At 33.3% G+C, this 17,739-nt stretch overlaps 1 protein-coding gene across 2 annotated transcripts; it reads right to left on the reverse strand.

Moving 5' to 3' along the window:
* Window positions 1–10,284: 10,284 nt before the first annotated feature.
* Window positions 10,285–14,572, reverse strand: LOC18031619 (T-complex protein 1 subunit gamma). 2 transcript variants are annotated; one of them, XM_006422293.2, is made up of 13 exons: window positions 14,331–14,571; window positions 14,109–14,170; window positions 13,876–13,948; window positions 13,684–13,751; window positions 13,484–13,553; window positions 13,217–13,285; window positions 13,048–13,119; window positions 12,659–12,732; window positions 11,595–12,257; window positions 11,395–11,520; window positions 11,158–11,262; window positions 10,887–10,961; window positions 10,285–10,662 (listed from the first exon to the last, which is right to left on the reverse strand). In XM_006422293.2, exons 1-13 carry the CDS (start codon window positions 14,353–14,355, stop codon window positions 10,471–10,473), a joined length of 1,674 nt encoding a protein of 557 aa, XP_006422356.1. In that variant the 5' UTR covers window positions 14,356–14,571; the 3' UTR covers window positions 10,285–10,470. The 2 variants fall into 2 exon arrangements, with proteins under 2 accessions (XP_006422356.1, XP_024045004.1); XM_024189236.1 differs by lacking the exon at window positions 10,887–10,961 and having other exon boundaries at window positions 14,331–14,572.
* Window positions 14,573–17,739: the final 3,167 nt, after the last annotated feature.

Raw genomic sequence — 17,739 nt, forward strand, 5'->3', positions numbered from 1 at the left:
TCGTATCATTAACACTAAAGTGCATGCAAAAAATTGAGTAAAAAATTCAATGCGTCCCAGAGAGTCTCATGGAATGTCCAAAAGCAGTGTTCTATAGCCTTTGGATTTAAGGCCCAAAATGGCATCGTGGAGAAAGTTTGATTTTTCTCCAAAAAATGGTGAGGTTTTCTACTGCCAAAATATTCCTTGGCTCATAACGAATCATGTGAAGTTGTTCGATACCATTTTTAGAAGGTTCTCTTATATTTTTCAGAACTTATTCAAGAAATTGGTCAAATATCACCATTTTTCTTAGAATTTTGGTTTAAATTCCACAAAAACGAGCAGAAAGCTGCAAAAGGACTCTAATTTTGTCTGACTTCATCGTATCACTGACACCGAGTTGCATGCAAAAAATTGACATAAAATTCCAATGTGTCCTAGATTGTCCCATGGTAGGGCCAAAAACGGTGTGCTAAATCCTTTGGATTTGGGGCCCAAAATGGCCCTGCGCGAGAAAAGTTGGGTTTTTCCCCAAACAGTGGTGAGGTTTTCCCTTGCAACATTACATGGGTTGTAACGGCCATGTGAAGCTATTCAATACCATTTTCAGAAGGTTCTCACAGTATTTCAGGAATTTATTCAGGAAACAGACAAAAGAACTTGGTTTTTCGTGGAATTTTGATCAAAATTCCATGGAATCGAGCGCAGAGCTGCAAAAAGAACTCTGTTCTCTCTGGTAGCATCGTATCGCCAACGCAAGGTGTGTACAAAAAATCGGGTCAAAATTCTAACGCGTCCCAAAGAGTCCCATGGAAGTGCCAAAATCAGTGTTCTATTTCTTTTGGATTTAGGCCCCGAATGGCCTTGGGAAGAAAAGTTTAGTTTTTCTCCAAAAAATGGTATGGTTTTTTTTCCTATCAAAATTTTCCATGGGTCATAATGAGCCGTGTGAATCTGTTCGACACCATTTTAGAAGGTTCTCATAGGTTTTTAGGAACTTATTTAAGAAATAGGTCGACGAACCAGTTCTTCTTTAAATTTTGTTCAAAATTCTATAGAAACGAGCAGAAAGCTTTAAAAGGACTGCAGTTTTTTTTTTTATGGCATCGTATCACCGACGCTGAGCTGCGTGCAAAAAATTGGGTTAAATTTCCAACTCTTCTCATAGAGTGCCATAGAAGGGCCAAAAGTAGTGTGTTATAGCTTTTGGATTTGTGGCCCACAATAGCCCCAGGGAGAAAATTTGCGATTTTCTCAAAAAGGTGGTGAGGTTTTTGATTGCAAAACATTACTTGGGGCGTAATGAGCTATGTGAAGCTATTCGATGTCATTTTTTAGAAAATTCTCAATGTATTTCCGGAATCTATTAAAGAAATAGGACGAAGCACTCAGTTTTCCATGGAATTTTGGTCAAAATTTTGTAGAATTAAGTAGAAAATTACAAAAGGAACTATGTTTTCTCCGATGGTATCGTATTGCCAACGCGAGGTGTGTGTGAAAAATTGGGTCAAAATTCCAACACGTCCGAGAGAGTCCTATGAAAGGGTCAAAAGGGGTGTGCTATAACCTTTGGATTATGGGCATAGAATGGCACCAAGGAGAAAATGTTTGGTAAGGTTTTCCCTTGCAAAACATTCCTTGGGTCGTAACAAGCCATGTGAAGCTGTTCGATGCCATTTTCAGAAGGTTCTCATAGTATTTTAGGAATTTATTCAAGAAACAGGCTGCAAAACTATTTTTTTGTGGAATTTTGGTAAAAAATCCGTAGAAACAAGCAAATAGCTCCAAAAGGACTTATGTATTTTCCGATGGCATTGTGTCACTGACACAGAGGTGCGTGCAAAAAATAAGCACAAAATTTCAATGCGTCCTAGAGAGTCCCATGGAATGGCCAAAAGCAGTTTGCTAAAGCCTTTGGATTTAGGGCCCAAAATGGCCTTAGGGAGAAAAGTTGGATTTTCTCTAAAAAGTGTTGAGGTTTTCCTTTGTAAAACATTCCTTGGGTATTAGCAAGCCGTGCGAAGTTGTTTGATACCATTTTCAGAAGGTTCTCATAGGTTTTGGGAACTTATTCAAGAAATAAGCTAAAGAACCTGGTTTTCCCCTTGAATTTTGGTCAAAATTTCGTAGGAATGAGTAGAAAGCTGCAAAAAGACTCTAGTTTTTTTTTCGGTGGCATCGTATCACTGACATCGAGTTGCATGCAAAACATCAGGTCAAAATTCAAAACGTGTCCTAAAGAGTCCCATAGAAGGCCAAAAGTTGGGTTTTTCTCTAAAAAGGGGTAAGCTTTTCCCTTGCAAAACATTCCTTGGGTTGTATTGAGCCATGTGAAGCTGTTCGATACCGTTCTCCGGGGGTTCTCATAGGTTTTAGGAACTGATTTAAGAAATAATCTGAAAAACCCAGTTTTACTTGGAATTTTGGTCAAAATTCTGTAGAAATGAGCAGAAAGCTCTAAAAGGACTTCAATTTTTTCTAGTAGCATCGTGTCACTGGCTTTAAGTTGTGTGCAAAAAATAAGGTCTAAACTCTAATGGATCCTAGAGAGTCCCATAGAAGTTCCAATAGCAGTGTGCTATATAGCTTTTGGATTTTGGGCCCAGAACGAACTTTTTGTCCAAAATGTCATGAGATTTTCCCTTGCAAAACATCTCTTGTGGCGTAGCAAGCTGAATTGATGAAAGTGAATTGATTTAAGTGAAGATATGATTGTGCCAAAACAATATATTAATTCATTTTGATAAAAAAAAAAGCAAAAAATGTGTCAATTTTGAAGAACTACGCTTGGGCAAGGGTTTTGTTTTTGGAATTTTTGAATTTTTAGTGAGCAATGGTGTTTGAGTGATGAGTGATGGATGTTTAAGTGATGGATAGTGATTTTGAAGTATCAAATGAGCTAGAAACACATGAGAAGATGATGAATTTTAGTGAGATAAATATGGAGTTTTGGTCTTAGAAAGATAGAGAGAGAGAGAGAGAGAGAGAGAGAGAGAGAGAGAGAGATGAAGCAAGTAAAGAAGATGAACGAATAAAAGTTGAAACTAACTAGCTAGTTCCTACTTGGCAAAGTTACTGCCATCCAAGTAGTTAGCCGCTTGGAATTGGCAAACTTATTGCCATCCAAGCGGCTAGCCGCTACAATTGAGGCAGTTAGCCATTTCACTTGAATTTCGTGCAAATCAAAGGTTATAACTTAGGCTACAAGTGTCTCCACTACATGGGTGAGCCAAAAATTTCATTTCTTTTCTAGTCATTTTTTAAGTTAAAATCAACAATTTTGATTTTTATCCTTCACATGCTTTGTTATCATTAAAATCAAAGTTTGCATAACCTTTTAGGTCAATAATTATCTTTATTATAATTGCTTTTTATTGTTATTGTTTACATAATCACAATTTTAATTGTATTGAGTTTTAATCCAAACTCACACCTCAAGATTTCAATTGAGCCAATATTCAAAATTTCAAAACAAGTAAAATTATTCAACTCAACCTAATTTTCAAAATTTCAAAATCAAGTTAAATCAAATGCTCAGCCCAATTTTTTTTTTGGGAATGGAAATGCTTAGCCCAATTTAAAATCAAGTGTAATAAATTAATGAAATAATAAATTAAACCATCCACCAACCAAAAACCTTTTATTAATGTAACATTCAATATTTCACCAACCAATGCACTAGACTCCTTCTGTTGTTTACGGGAAAGAGATAGCCCATTTTCATGCTTGTTGAAGGGGATGCATTTAACGTTCTTGATTTGTCAAGCTTCGTTCACCACTTGATTTTAGATGAAAACCATGACTACTACATCAAACATAGGAAGCATTTCTACAGGGGGTTTAGATCTCAATTAATACGGATCATCGCAACAGGTAACCTCACCAAAAGACAACCCTTAACAGGTTGATGAGAGTGTCTACGGTTATTACTACATCACTGCAACAACATAAAAAGTGCATTTACATCGTTCTTGTTTGAGAAAACAAATAATTGAATACATCAAATCCAAAATTCTCCTGTAATTAACTGTATAATTATTGAAATCAAATTAGGTTAAAAAAGAGTCATCACACCAAATGATTACAATAGCCAACATCACCAAATGATTACAATAGCTGACATAACTCAATCGCACTAGTGAATGACTCAAATTAAAGTATTATATATTAGGTAAACCCTAAGTTACATGTAATGTAACTTACAACCACTCACATGAATAGTGCGTGGATCCCACACCACACACTGTTCATGTGAGTGATTATAAATTACATTATATGCAACTTAGAGGGATCCTATACATTAACATGTTACAAAACTTTAATGAATTTTAGCACCATAAAGTTAAAAAAGGGTTTGAGAATGCAGTAAAACGTATCAATAATTGAATTCAACATCTAAATTTAAATGACAGTTCCTCGAAAATGAATTTTTCTATTGCATTGTTCTGTCTTCAAATATAGAATGGCTTGACTCACATCAGTGATCTTTGGTTTTTTCACAAACAAATTTCCCCTCTTAATAAAATATTTTTTTGAAAAAAAAATATTACCAATAATTAGTTCGCTAGTCAGTACTTTAGGCATAACAAATATAATGATGCAGCAGTAGAACTCCCATGCTCCCATTAGCACTTCATCAAATTTCTGAAATATATTGTAGTATAGTATCCAAAGTACAAGAATAAAAAGAAAAAAAGGTGCTATGATATTTAATAAGCTAATGGCAAAAACCCAATAAGCAGATTTGAGCCAAAAGGAAAATGTATAATTAAATAACATATATGATTGCTTGAGTATATATGGCTAAAGTAATTAGTAGGGGCGAGCATCCTTAACAACATGTCAAGTTAACAAAACATAAAAATCATAAAAAGTACAATAAAACTACTGAAGTTACATCTCTAAAATCAAAATGACAATCATGATTAATAATCCATGTCCATCAACACATCTCCAAATGACAAACATTTAAGATTAATAATCCATCACCATCACCATCACCAATCAAATCAAGCATCAACGAACAGAAAATGAAGAAGAAAACCACAGAAAGAAATTATGCTCACTCTCATTTAACAACGGTACTTAACTAAAAGAACCCCAATATGAAGTTGATGATGCAACTGAATGTGATGCACATGATGGAATGCATTGGCTCTCAATATATAAAATATATGAACTCAGATGTGCAAAAAAGATACGAGTCAAAAAATGATGCTTTTCTGAAGTGGACAACAATTCGGAATTACCTAGCATGCAAAGCCGAGACATCTTCATTCTTCTTTAAGCTCCTAATGATTAACCAATATCTACAAAGGCAGAAACAAGTTGCTACTCGACAGCCACCATTGGAACAGTTTTGGTCTTAAATAGATATTTTGATTTGGTAAGAACTTGCGGTTTTTATAGTTTTTTTTCTACTAGCCTTAAACTTTTACTTTCTCTGTCAATTTCAAGGGCTTACACAAATGGGTTTAATTAGCTTGGAACTGAACCAATAAAAAAATTTACTCCCGAACTATACATTCAAATTCAATTAACAATATCTCTCTGTGTCTCATTCATCACCGGAATCGCAAACATAAAAAACCTTAACATCATTACTATAAAATTTTCCAAAGTTGAAATATGCATTTCACTAAATTAATTATAGATAATCATAGAAGTTACAAGTACTTGAATTTTACATAAAAATTATCATTAATGCCATTAAGTCTGCTTTTTATAAATTAAAAAAAAAACTATAATAGTTTCGACATCTAATTAGGGTTATAGTGATAGCACTTGTACAACAAAGGGAATGAAACAAATGAAAAGCAAATCATCAGTTATAACACACTAGCCGTAACAATTAAGAAAACCAACTTTTATATTCGTTTCACTTTCAATTCTTTTATATTCTTAGTAATATTTGACAACAAATCTTTTCTATTGGCCCTAAGCTTTTACTTGCTTTTTCAATTTCAGGGACATAAGCAAAAATGGTTTTAATTAGCTTGGAACCGAACCAATAAAAAAAAAACAAAATTCCTGAAACGTACATTCCCATGTCTCATTCATCATTGCTATCACAAACATAAGAAACCTTAACGTCATTACCTTGTGTGGACTGTAGATGACAGCAGTGACGACAGTATGGTAGAGACAACGGAGACGACGGTGGATTAGAAGCGAACGACTCAGTGAGATTGGCTGAGGGGCTGAGGGAGCTATGCTTGTGGCGCCATTGATCGTTGTGGAAGAAGATGACTAGCCCATGCTTGTACCACTGTTGATAGTTGTGGAAGAAGAAGATCAGCCCTTCCTTGTGCCGCCATTAATTGTTGTGGAAGAAGAAGATCACCTATGCTTGTGCCGTCGTTGATCGGCATGGAAGAAGAAGAGAGAAATTAGCAATTAGGGATTATCGTTGTCGTCATGGCTGTGAGCCCTGCATGAGGTGAGAGAGTGGGATTTTTTTTTCATATATATATTTTAGGTATAAAATCAGTAAGTACGGCTGCTTGGGCTGGGGTGTTGTTTCAAGTTTTGGTAAATTTTTTAATTATTTAATAATTAAACTCATCTCAGTCATTTGATTCACTATATTGAATCCAATGGTGACTTTTTTATCCATATATCTGATACATACATGTACAGTAGCTATACCCTCATATCAATGAATGAATCATGTTTACTAATTATTTTTATTTCACTTTTCTTCTTTTGGAAATTTATGGAAATTACTATAAATTAATGTACAAAATGATCTAATTTAAACTCTACTTACTCATGTAACTTCAATTAAAAAAAAAAAAATGGATCGCCATTGGATACAATATTGCGACGAGACGAATCAAACCCAGAACTTTGTATGTCATTTTACCCCATTTTTGAACCAAAACTTTGCCTGAATTTAAGCGCGACATGTGTTGTCTGTTGCACATAATCACAATATGTGCTACATCCATGTAAAGTTTACAATATTTATTCCTCCACAACATATCCATGAGTACCTCTGATTAATTAGTGAAAAACGGAGGTCGTATCTGAATGCCTTATCTCAGTGTGTCACACACACGGACACGTTTTTTTGGGCAATGAGTTCACAAAACTTATAATAGTCGATTTAATTTCTTATCTCCTAATGCCGATGGAAAATCAACGCCGGCAATTGTGGATGGTGGCCGCGGGCTGAAGTTTTTGCTTCTATTTTTGATTTTTTTTATAAAGCTAAACGAAAAAAAAAATCAAAAAAAGGGAAAAAGAAAAGGTTTGGTGATAGATGGGGTTAGATTGGTGATACCAGGTTTTAACTCTGATACTAAGCTGATGTAGCAGAAGTTTAATGTTCAAATATTTTGTTGATTCTGGAGAACAACTGAATAAAAGAACAACTAAATTCACGATATTCTTTGAATCAACATGTGTTGAGGAGCTATTTATAGCAGTAGTAATTATCCTAAATCACGAAGGAAAACAAAATTCCAAATTGAAAAGGAAATAAAATTCTAAATTGGAAAGGAAATTAAAAGTCCTAAACCTTAGTTAACTAGGAAACATATCCTAGTATAATATAGATTCCTAATCTACATCATGTTCTTAAATCAATTATGGAACGACAGTGACTATGATGCCAAATTATTACAATATAGCTACAACTTGAATAGCTATATTGATGGGTAAGAGGAGATCATGTCGATTCATTATAATACAATGGTATTTATGTGTGACGGGCACTTGTCGCCCAGCCCGTCACACATTACTTGGGTTTCTTTTCTAACTCTAATTTATATTGTTTTCAATGATTTTTTTTTTTGTTTGTTTCTCAACTCAAATCTAAGTACTTTAACAAATCACATTACTTTGTGAGTGGAAGATAACAACATTTATGACAAAACCACATCAATTTTGAATCTAAACCCTAAACTTAATGCATTAAAATTCATATTGTGAAACAACATACACTAACCTTTAAGATGCTATCAAATTGATGATTTTATGTCCTTTGTTATGCTGAGAGTGATAAAGTTTATTGAGAGTGTTGAGTGTTGAGGTTTATTGAGAGTTTTGAGTGTATTGAGGCTTGTTAAGAGTGTTGAGTAAACCTTAGAATTTGTTAGAGTGGTATTGTTTGTAAATTCGTTGAAAGTGATGAGAGCTACTTGGTAGAAAAAGTTTGAGGGGTCAAATTTAAAAAATTCAAAATTTTTGTTGAATTTCGTGAATTCCCAAAACTCATGACAATGGGCCCAATAGGATCCTTTTCATTCTAAATTTCTATTTGTTTTTGTGCCATTAGGGAGTGGCCAGATTTTGTGTTATATTCACCTTCTTTGACAAAATATTAGCCGTAGTAGACGACCGCAATTTAGGCGTCTTCGTAATAAAGCTATTAATGTCTAAGATATCTTATAAATTAATATTAATTCTGAGAATCTATTTAATGGTAATGGTAATTTTGTATTCAAATATGTAAGGCTGAAAGCACGTTTCAGATTGCATCAAATATATATATATATATATATATATATATATATATATATATATATATATATAAAGGTGAGACTTGAGAAGGCGATGTGGCATCACCATTTCTCATATTTGTATATTCTTTATTATCTAATAAATAGAGAAATTTTCTTTCAGATTTAGCTTTTAATATTCGCATAATTAATTTGATTGTTATTACACAATAACAATTATATAAAGATTTTAATCATGCATATTCTTTGTAATGAACATTCAATGAGGAGTGTTATGAATTTATTAAAATAAATGTAGATGTTCATAACATATATCTCTTAGTCTCTCCACTATCTTCCATTAGCAACCTTTAGCTTCCATATAACTCCCACTATCTCACAAGGAATTATGATCCATAATTTTTCATTAATTTTCATGGAGTGATTATGTAATTATAAAAGGAGAGCTCATCTTTTTGTTTTGTACACACACAATTAGAATGAATAAAATCACTCTATAATATATTCTCTCATATTATTTTTTATCTTGCATTACTTCTTTATTTGTATTGCTGTCTAATAGTTTTTTATTTTTATTTTTTATAAGGCTGCCTCATCTTAAAAAAAAATTAATTCATATTTTTTATTAGTTTTATCAAGTGTAAAGTAAAAAAAAAGATAATACTAAATTATTTTTTCAAAACCGCGTGAAACGCGGTTCTATTTTCTAGTATATATATAAAGTTGAGACTTGAGGAGGTGATGTGGTATCACCATTTCTCATCTTTGTATATTCTCTATTATCTAATAAATAGAAAAATTTTCTTTTAGATTTGACTTTTCACCTTCTCATAATTAATTTGATTGTTATTACTTAATAACAATTATATAAAGATTTTAATGAGGCATATTCTTTGTAATGAACATCTAAGGGGGAGTGTTATGAATTTATTAAAATATATGTAAATGTTCATAACATATATATCTCATAATCTCCCAATTATTTCCCATTAGTAATCTTTATCTTCCCTATAACTCCCACTATCTTACAATGAATTATGATCCATAATTTTTTATTAATTTCATGAAGTGATTATGTAACTATAAAAGGAGAGCTCACCTTTTTTTTTTGTACACACACAATTGGAATGAATAAAATCACTCTATAATATATTTTCTCATTTTATTTTTTATCTTGCGTTACTTCTTTATTTGTGTTGCTGGCTAATAGCTTTTTTTATTTTTATTTTTTATAAGGCTATCTCATCTTTAAAAAAAATCAATTCATATTTTTTATCAGTTTCATCAAATGTAAAATAAGAAAACATAATAATACTAAATTATTTTTTTAAAGCCGTGTGAAACACAGTTCTATTTTCTAGTTATTAAATAATAATAATAATTTTTTTTGACAATCTTGCAGCAAAAACATGCCTGGTAAACCAAATATAAAACTCATTATTAAGCAATCTTTTCTCAAAAAATTGTTTTTGCATCGATTTTCAAAAGTAATCTACGGTAACTTTCAAAATTTGATTATCAAATATTCAAATTCTAAAACATAAAATACTAAAGTGTCCTTGAAGAAATTATATAATTTCCAAAGTACCATCCACAATTAAATCAAATAAAAAAAATTAAAATAAATAATTTGATGGAAGAATAAAAATCGCTCTGCTCTTTGCTCTACTGCATCTCCCTCTTGTTCTCACCTATCATATCTCTTATGGAAGTCTATCCACTACTGACATTCATGCATAGAAAAACGCACAACTTGAAAAAATTAAACAAAAATTAGGGTATGCCTGCACACCACCTAAAAGTAGTACTAGGAAAAAACTTATCCAAAAACAGGATGTTAAAATATATATATATATTGCAGAGCATATCACAGCTTCCCAGTTTGTCTACAATGGCTAAAACATTGGCGCAATATCACAAAATTTGGAGGAAAAGCTCAGCAAAATCATTAGACCGCCAACAGAACAATAAACCAACATTTTTTCAAATAATTAAACTGCATAGTCGTTGACAATAACATTGTCTAATCATGGAGTATTTGCTCACTATCTGCATCTGCCTCCGTCTCAATCTGGGGCTTCGATGGAGCTTGGCCTGAGCCAGGGGCCTGTTTCTTCTTAATTCCACTGACAATGTCATCAATCCTCAGAAGCATGCAAGCAGCTTCAATTGCTGTCTTAAATGTCTGTGCTTTCACATTATATGCATCCCAGATCTGTCGAAACAAACTCAATTAAATGCTCATGTAATTAACTCCTATTTACTGGATGCCTAAATTTACCCACAGATGCAGTAAGCTGGAGAAGACTTACAGAGCGGAAACGAAATAACAGAAATAAGGGAAGCATTGGGCTTGAAAGCACAAGAATTTTCAGAGTTTTTGACCATGTTATATCTGATAACTACTCATCAAGAAAATATTGAGATAACAATTCCTACCTTCCCCTCTTTCATGTCAGAAATTGCACCAGTGTTTCCATCTATGCCAATCCATGCATTTTCACCATTTGCATGCTAAAGTTATAGATCCATAGCAACAGAATCAAGATGTATCAGTATATATCTCTGTGTGTGTGTGTGTTGTTTTAAGAAAAATCAAATGATGCTGAAGCACAAATCAACCTAGCACAACAAAAGGAAAAAGAAGAGAACCCTATGTTTTTAAGATTGAAAATATGTAACTGCAATCACTTTCCACATGGATTCATACTTTTCCTTGCAGAGCAGTCATAGTCCGAATTACATTAACGCCACAATTCTGAGCCAAAGTTCTTGGAATAGCCTCAAAAGCAATAGCAGCAGCTTCGTAAGGCCACTGTTTTACAATGATGAAGCATGGATGTCAGGCTGATGAATAACAAAAACGGTGGAAAAGCCACTGCACAGTTTACATCTAATAGTCATTCAAAAGATGTGATGAGAGAAAATTGATAAATGAACTGCTCACCTTTTCGATGCCTTCGATTGAGGAACTCTTTTGTTTTAGAGTGGCAGACACTGTTAATTCTGTAGCCCCACCACCAGGTACTAGTTTTGGATTCTTGATTATGTTTCTTGCCACAGACATTGCATCCTATAATAAACGCAGGCATCAGAAAAAGAAATCCACAAGAAAGGATAATTTTGAACAAAAGCCCTTCCAAATACCTGCAAATTCCTTTCCACTTCATTCAGGAGATCCTTACTAGCACCTCTTAAGAGTACAGTACAAGCTTTTGGATCTTTGCAATCAACAATGAATGCAAAGAATTCATCCCCAATTTTCTTAACCTCAAACAGCCCAGCCCCAGTACCAACATCAGATTCCTGCAATTCATCTGGTCTGTTCACAATAACAGCGCCACATGCTTTGGCAATTCTATTATTGTCTGTCTTCCTTAGCCTCCTAATTGCACTAACTCCAGCCTTGCTTAAATAATGGCATGCAAGATCACTTAGCCCCTTCTCTGTAATTACCAAGTCTGGTTTAAACTTCACAATCTGCATGCAGAGGTTTTCGATGTAATCCTCTTCTATTTTCAACATGACTCCCCAGTCTTCTTCCTTAACCAACTCAGCATTTGTTTGATTCTCTCCTTTCTTGTACTCAAGGGGAGAATCAAGAAGGATAATACGTGGGTTGACAATTTTTCTTCTCATTTTCCCAGGGGCAACAACATCTTTGTTGAACATAACTCCTTTCAGAACCCTAGAATCTTCCAACTGGCCACCAGGGACCTTCTCAACTTTAATGTACTTCTTAATATCCACCTCTCGCAACCCTTGGCCAAGGTCAACACCAACAGTAGTGGTGGCATCAATTGCAAGATCCTAGTAATAGCCAGCGATGCAAAAACGTGTTAGACTAAGTTAAAAAAAATGTTAAGAGCAAATATCTGAAAGAAATGTTCAGTAAAATCATTGCTTTCCCTTTTGATTACTCGAAAATTTTCAAAACAATTCCATCACAACAATATAGTTTGTACATGCATATGCATACGTATGAAGAACTAACCTACAATTGAAAACCTACACACTAAACACCCAGAAAACGGGAAGACCTGAAGATGCAACAAATAAAGAAACCACATAACTAGCGTTTTCCTCTTCAAGCACACAGATGATAAGCAAAGTTGACTACTCATTAGTAACAAGTAAACATGGGGCAAAAAGGAAAAGGGGAAAAGCACAGAACCACTGACATAGTCCTTATTCTAAAAGCAGATACTTACAGCTAGCAGATCCCCAAATTGGCTTGTGAACTTAGTTCCAATGCAACTCTTGACCAGGCCCAACACTGTTGCACCTGCCATCAAAATAAAATCCTTAAATAACGACATAAAATTAGCCAAGATTCCAAAACAACTCACAAGCTCGCCCACCTAAAATTAATTTTACATCTATCACAAAAATAAAATCTATAAATACTCTTATTGGATTTCGAGTGCTAATCAAGTGCAAAAAGCATCGAAAACCTAAAACATTGGCAGCCAGAAATCAGATTTTTCACTATAGAGACAATAGTAAAAGACCCAGATCACCTTCAACTAAATGCACATGCCAAATTACAGAGAGATTCAAATGTTGGCAAATCGAAAGGAAGAGTACGCAAGAAACTTACGATCATTTGCATCGATGGGCATTGCAATTGTATCAAGCACAGCAACAGCATCCTCCAAAGCCTTATTGTAAGCTGCAAATCAAACAGAACTTACTTCATGACATCCAAAGATACTCAAAAGCAAAGTTTTCACCAACGGTAGAACTGAAACTAGCAGTAGCAGTAGTACCTCGACAGATAACCGTAGGATGATAATTCTTGTTGATGAACTCTTCCGCAACATGAAGCATCTCACCAGCTACAAGTTTGTTTAATTTTAAGAAATGAACAAAATCATTTTAGGATGTGTCAACTAATTACACAGATTACAAGTAAGCATTGACTAAGCATTAACAATTAATTATGGCTAAGCTGATGAACATGCCAAAAGTTGCACATCAGCCAGAACATCAATTTTTTTGAAAGCCAAAAAAAAAACAAAGGGCCAAAAACTTACCTAGCACAATGACAGATGTTGTTCCATCCCCTACTTCTTCATCTTGAGTTCGACTTAACTCAATCATTGACTGTCAACAATCACAATCGTAACATTTCAGAAGGAAAAAGAAAAAAATCAGTAAGCCTAAAGAATCCCCAAAAGATATTGTTTTAACAAACATATAATGGAGGGTTAATCAAAGCGGAGGGAGATCATGCCTTAGCTGCTGGATGTGCAACATCAAGCTCACGAAGAATAGCATTTCCATCATTAGTAACTACAATCCCTGTTAAAGAAAAAAATTAAAGTACCCTAAATAATATTCTTAAACAGGACAGAAAGAGGACAAATAAAAGCACTGTTGTTAAATGAACATGTGACTTATTTCAAATGAAATGGGTATAGATTACCTCCACTAGCATCAAGTAGCATCTTTAACATGGACCGGGGACCCAATGTTGTCCGAATGATATCGGCAACAGCCTGTTAAACATTACACCAAAGATTCAACATCACCAAAATACCAGACAACACAGCAAAAATGAAACGTTCTAAAACAAAAACCTGGAACTAGTGACAAAGTCCACTAAAACATAAAAATAAAAAAGGGCGAAGACAGAGTTCAAAGGGAATTTGGGTTTACCTTGGAAGCCTGTATATTGGCATGGTGAACCTTGGTTCCAGATTCACGCTTCAAGGAATCCTCTGTTCATTTCAATCAATAATAAATCAAATGTAAGGGCTTTTACATTAGCATAACAACTAAAAAATTGCTAGCTTATGTGCATCACAGATCGCATAGAAAAGTAACATCGACGAATGTGAGGAAGGAAATTTAATTTGGAAAAAAAAGAAAAAAACTTACTGAGAACGAGAACTGGAGAATGCATGATTGTATCAAGTAATGGATAAAACCCTAACTACTGGTATCAACTCAACTCAACTCAACAAAACTAAACTCCGGGATCTTTGTCGTATAAAGTAAAAGCGAAGTGAGACTGTTTGGCTTTGCTGTTGACGATGAGTACTTGAAAGAAAGCCCTCAAACCCTCCCCGTTGGCCCCTTTTTCTTCGTAAATGCTTTGTAGTATAGGGAATTATTTCTGCGCCAATTTTGTTTTGTCACGTATACATCCATCCATTATAAAATTTTAAAATATATTTTACGCTATTTTTATTTTTAAACTTATATCAATAAATTATTTTCACATTAAAAAATATCATTTTACTCATAAATAAATTAAAAAACTATTTTATTATATAAAATTTTAAAAAATAAAAAAATTATAATTATAAGGATATCCTTAAATTTAATAAAATAAATAAATCTTAACTCCAATTTTATAATTATAATTTTATTTAAAAACTATCATGTTAATTTTTTGTAATCATAATTTCATTTAATTTTTATAGGGAAGTTTCTTAATATTAATTATAAAAAAGTCTACAATAATTATAGGGAGTTTTTCTCTTCATGTTAATTTTTATAAACTTCCTTATACTTAATTTAATTACAAAAATTAAATGAAATTATAATTATAAAAAGATATAATTAAAAGATGTTATTTTTTATAATTATAATTTCATTTAAAAATTATCGTATTAAATTTTGAGATTTATTTATTTTATTAATTTTAGGATATTCCTATAATTATAATTTTTTTTTATTTTTCAAAATTTTGTATAATAAAATGATATTTTAGTTCATTAAGAGATAAAATAATAATTATTTTTTATGTCAAAGTGGTTGATTGATACAAGCTTGAAAACAAAGGTGATACAAAGTACATGTCAAAATTTTATGATAGTTAGATGTACATATGACAAAAGAAAAGTGGTACAGAAATAATTTCCCTCTATACCAAATATGCTTTTTAAAACTCTTTATTGTCAGCAATATAACTGAGAAACTTTAAAAATTAATAATTATACCAAAATACATAGTAAATGACTAAAGTAGCATACCCAAAATTCAAAGTTGGTTGAGAGTGCTAGTGGTGTTGTCCCCACTTCAAATCACCCAAACCTGGCCTGGTTTTCGGTATCCCGAAATCGGATTTGTTAGCCTATTTGTTTAAAGCTTAAAAAAGTTATTCACTTTTGTCAATATTTAAATAAAAGAGAGTAATGATACAGTCACGTAGGGGTGTTCGCGGATCGAATTTTGCAGATTTGACATCAATTCATATTCGATCCACAATTTTGCGAATTATAAATTTCCAATCCAATCCACGGATTGATTAAATTCAATACAAATCCAATCCATACGTTTGCGGATCGGATGCGGATTTGACTCAATCCATATCCAATCCACCATTTTGCGGATTGATCTGCGGATTAAAATTTTTTAATCTATCCAATCCATGAACTAATGAAATAAAAAAAATCTAATATAAAAATAATTTTACCACCTATTAAATTCAATATTGAACAAAATTTAAATAAATTAATTGTTTAAATAAAACTAAAATAATACATTCAAAATTTTAAAATATAAGATTAATTGTTCAAATAAAGTTACAACAATACATTCAAAGTTTCAGAATATGACACACCGAGATTAATTGTTCAAATAAAGCTACAATAATACATTCAAAGTTTTAAAATATAACACACCGAAATTAATTGTTCAAATAAAGCTACAATAATATATTCAAAGTTTCAAAATATAACACAGAAAAGGAAAAAAATTTCCACCTACAATTTTTGTTTCGTATTTTAACCTGAACAAAATAGACATAATGAAAATAAATAACAAATAAAATTTTTTTATTCAATAAAGAATTAATAAATATTTACCCTCACTATCCCATCAAATGCTATCATGCTTCATCAAATATGTTTTTATCATCTCCCAAAATCTATGTACGTGTAAGCCAAGAAAAATGTCAACTTTTAAAATAGAATAACAATATAAAGTAAAAAAAAATCAATAAATACAATTAAAGTTAAGTTGTTACATTTTACCTGTCTCAATGTGTTCAACATCCAAATTTATCGAAGTTGAACGTAACCAATTTTGTGTGCAAATTAGTGCTCCACCGTCCTTATAGATAGTGAGCACCTATGTGGATTAAGAACGTAACCACCAGTACTAAATGCTGACTCAGATGCCACAGTGGAAACAAGCATGACCAAAATACCTCGAGCAACATAAGACGAAATTGGATATTTGGAAGAATTAATCTTCCACCAATCCAATATATCAAAACTTTCATTTTTTGGGTTCTCATATAATTCCATCAAATAAAGATGCACTTCTATTTTGTACTCTACAAAAGTATTGTTTTTAAAATCTTCATATAACCTGAATCAAGCACTGGCCTAGCGTTAACCTCAGTATCAACCTCTAACTCATTTTCATCATTCACAACATCCACTACTTCCACTGAAGCTGTATGAAACCTTTCACCTCTACTAGCCCTATTTCAACAAGGCTTGCTTCTCTTATCAGCAGACTACAACCAAATCAGCGATAACAGTATCATCGCCTAAGATCGTGCAATCCCATAAACCTCATCACAATAAAGCTATTAATATTTTGAAAATAGGCTGAAAAAGCCCTTTTTTTCTTGATTTTTTGAATAAATTCTGCAAAAACTAATCTGGGGCTAAATAGACTCCCATCTTTTACGGTGGCATTGGGCCGCCGGTAAGAAAGATCTTTCAGAAGCCCGTTCCAATATTCCAAGTCAGCCCTCGAGTGGCAAGCGAAAAAGGCCTAAAGTGTGTACTGTAGCCTTTGGCCTGGGGGCATGAGCAGAGAGTTGAGTTCTTCTCCAAAAGCAACCTCATTCTTCTCCCATGAGACATTCCTTGGGCTACTGTAGGGCCTTGACCCACAGCCGTCTGGGAGGCTCTCAAAGCTTTTATGGCGTTTATTCCAAAAATAGGCCGACAAAGGCAGTTTTTTCTTGAATTTTGACATAAATTCTGCCAAAACGACTCCAATGCTCCAAACGGACTCTTGTCGGGAAGGTGCATCTAGAAGCTTGTTCCACAATTCCAGGGTAGCCCCAAGGAGGCCCATGGAAAAGGCCCAAAATTGTGTGCTATAGTATTTGGCCTGGGGGACCGAGTAGAGAAGATAGGTTCTTCGTCAAAAGTAACCCCGTTCTTCTCCCTTGGGACATTCCTTGTGCCGCCGGGGGTGTTGCAGGGTCTTGCCCCACCGTCGTCTAGGAGGTTCTCACAGTTTTTAGGGAGTTTATTCCAAAAATAGGTCAAAAAAGGCGGTTTTTTTTTTATGAATTTCGGAATAAATTTTGCCAAAA

Source organism: Citrus clementina, unplaced genomic scaffold, assembly GCF_000493195.1.
Source record: "Citrus clementina cultivar Clemenules unplaced genomic scaffold, Citrus_clementina_v1.0 scaffold_9, whole genome shotgun sequence".
NCBI lineage: Eukaryota > Viridiplantae > Streptophyta > Magnoliopsida > Sapindales > Rutaceae > Citrus > Citrus x clementina.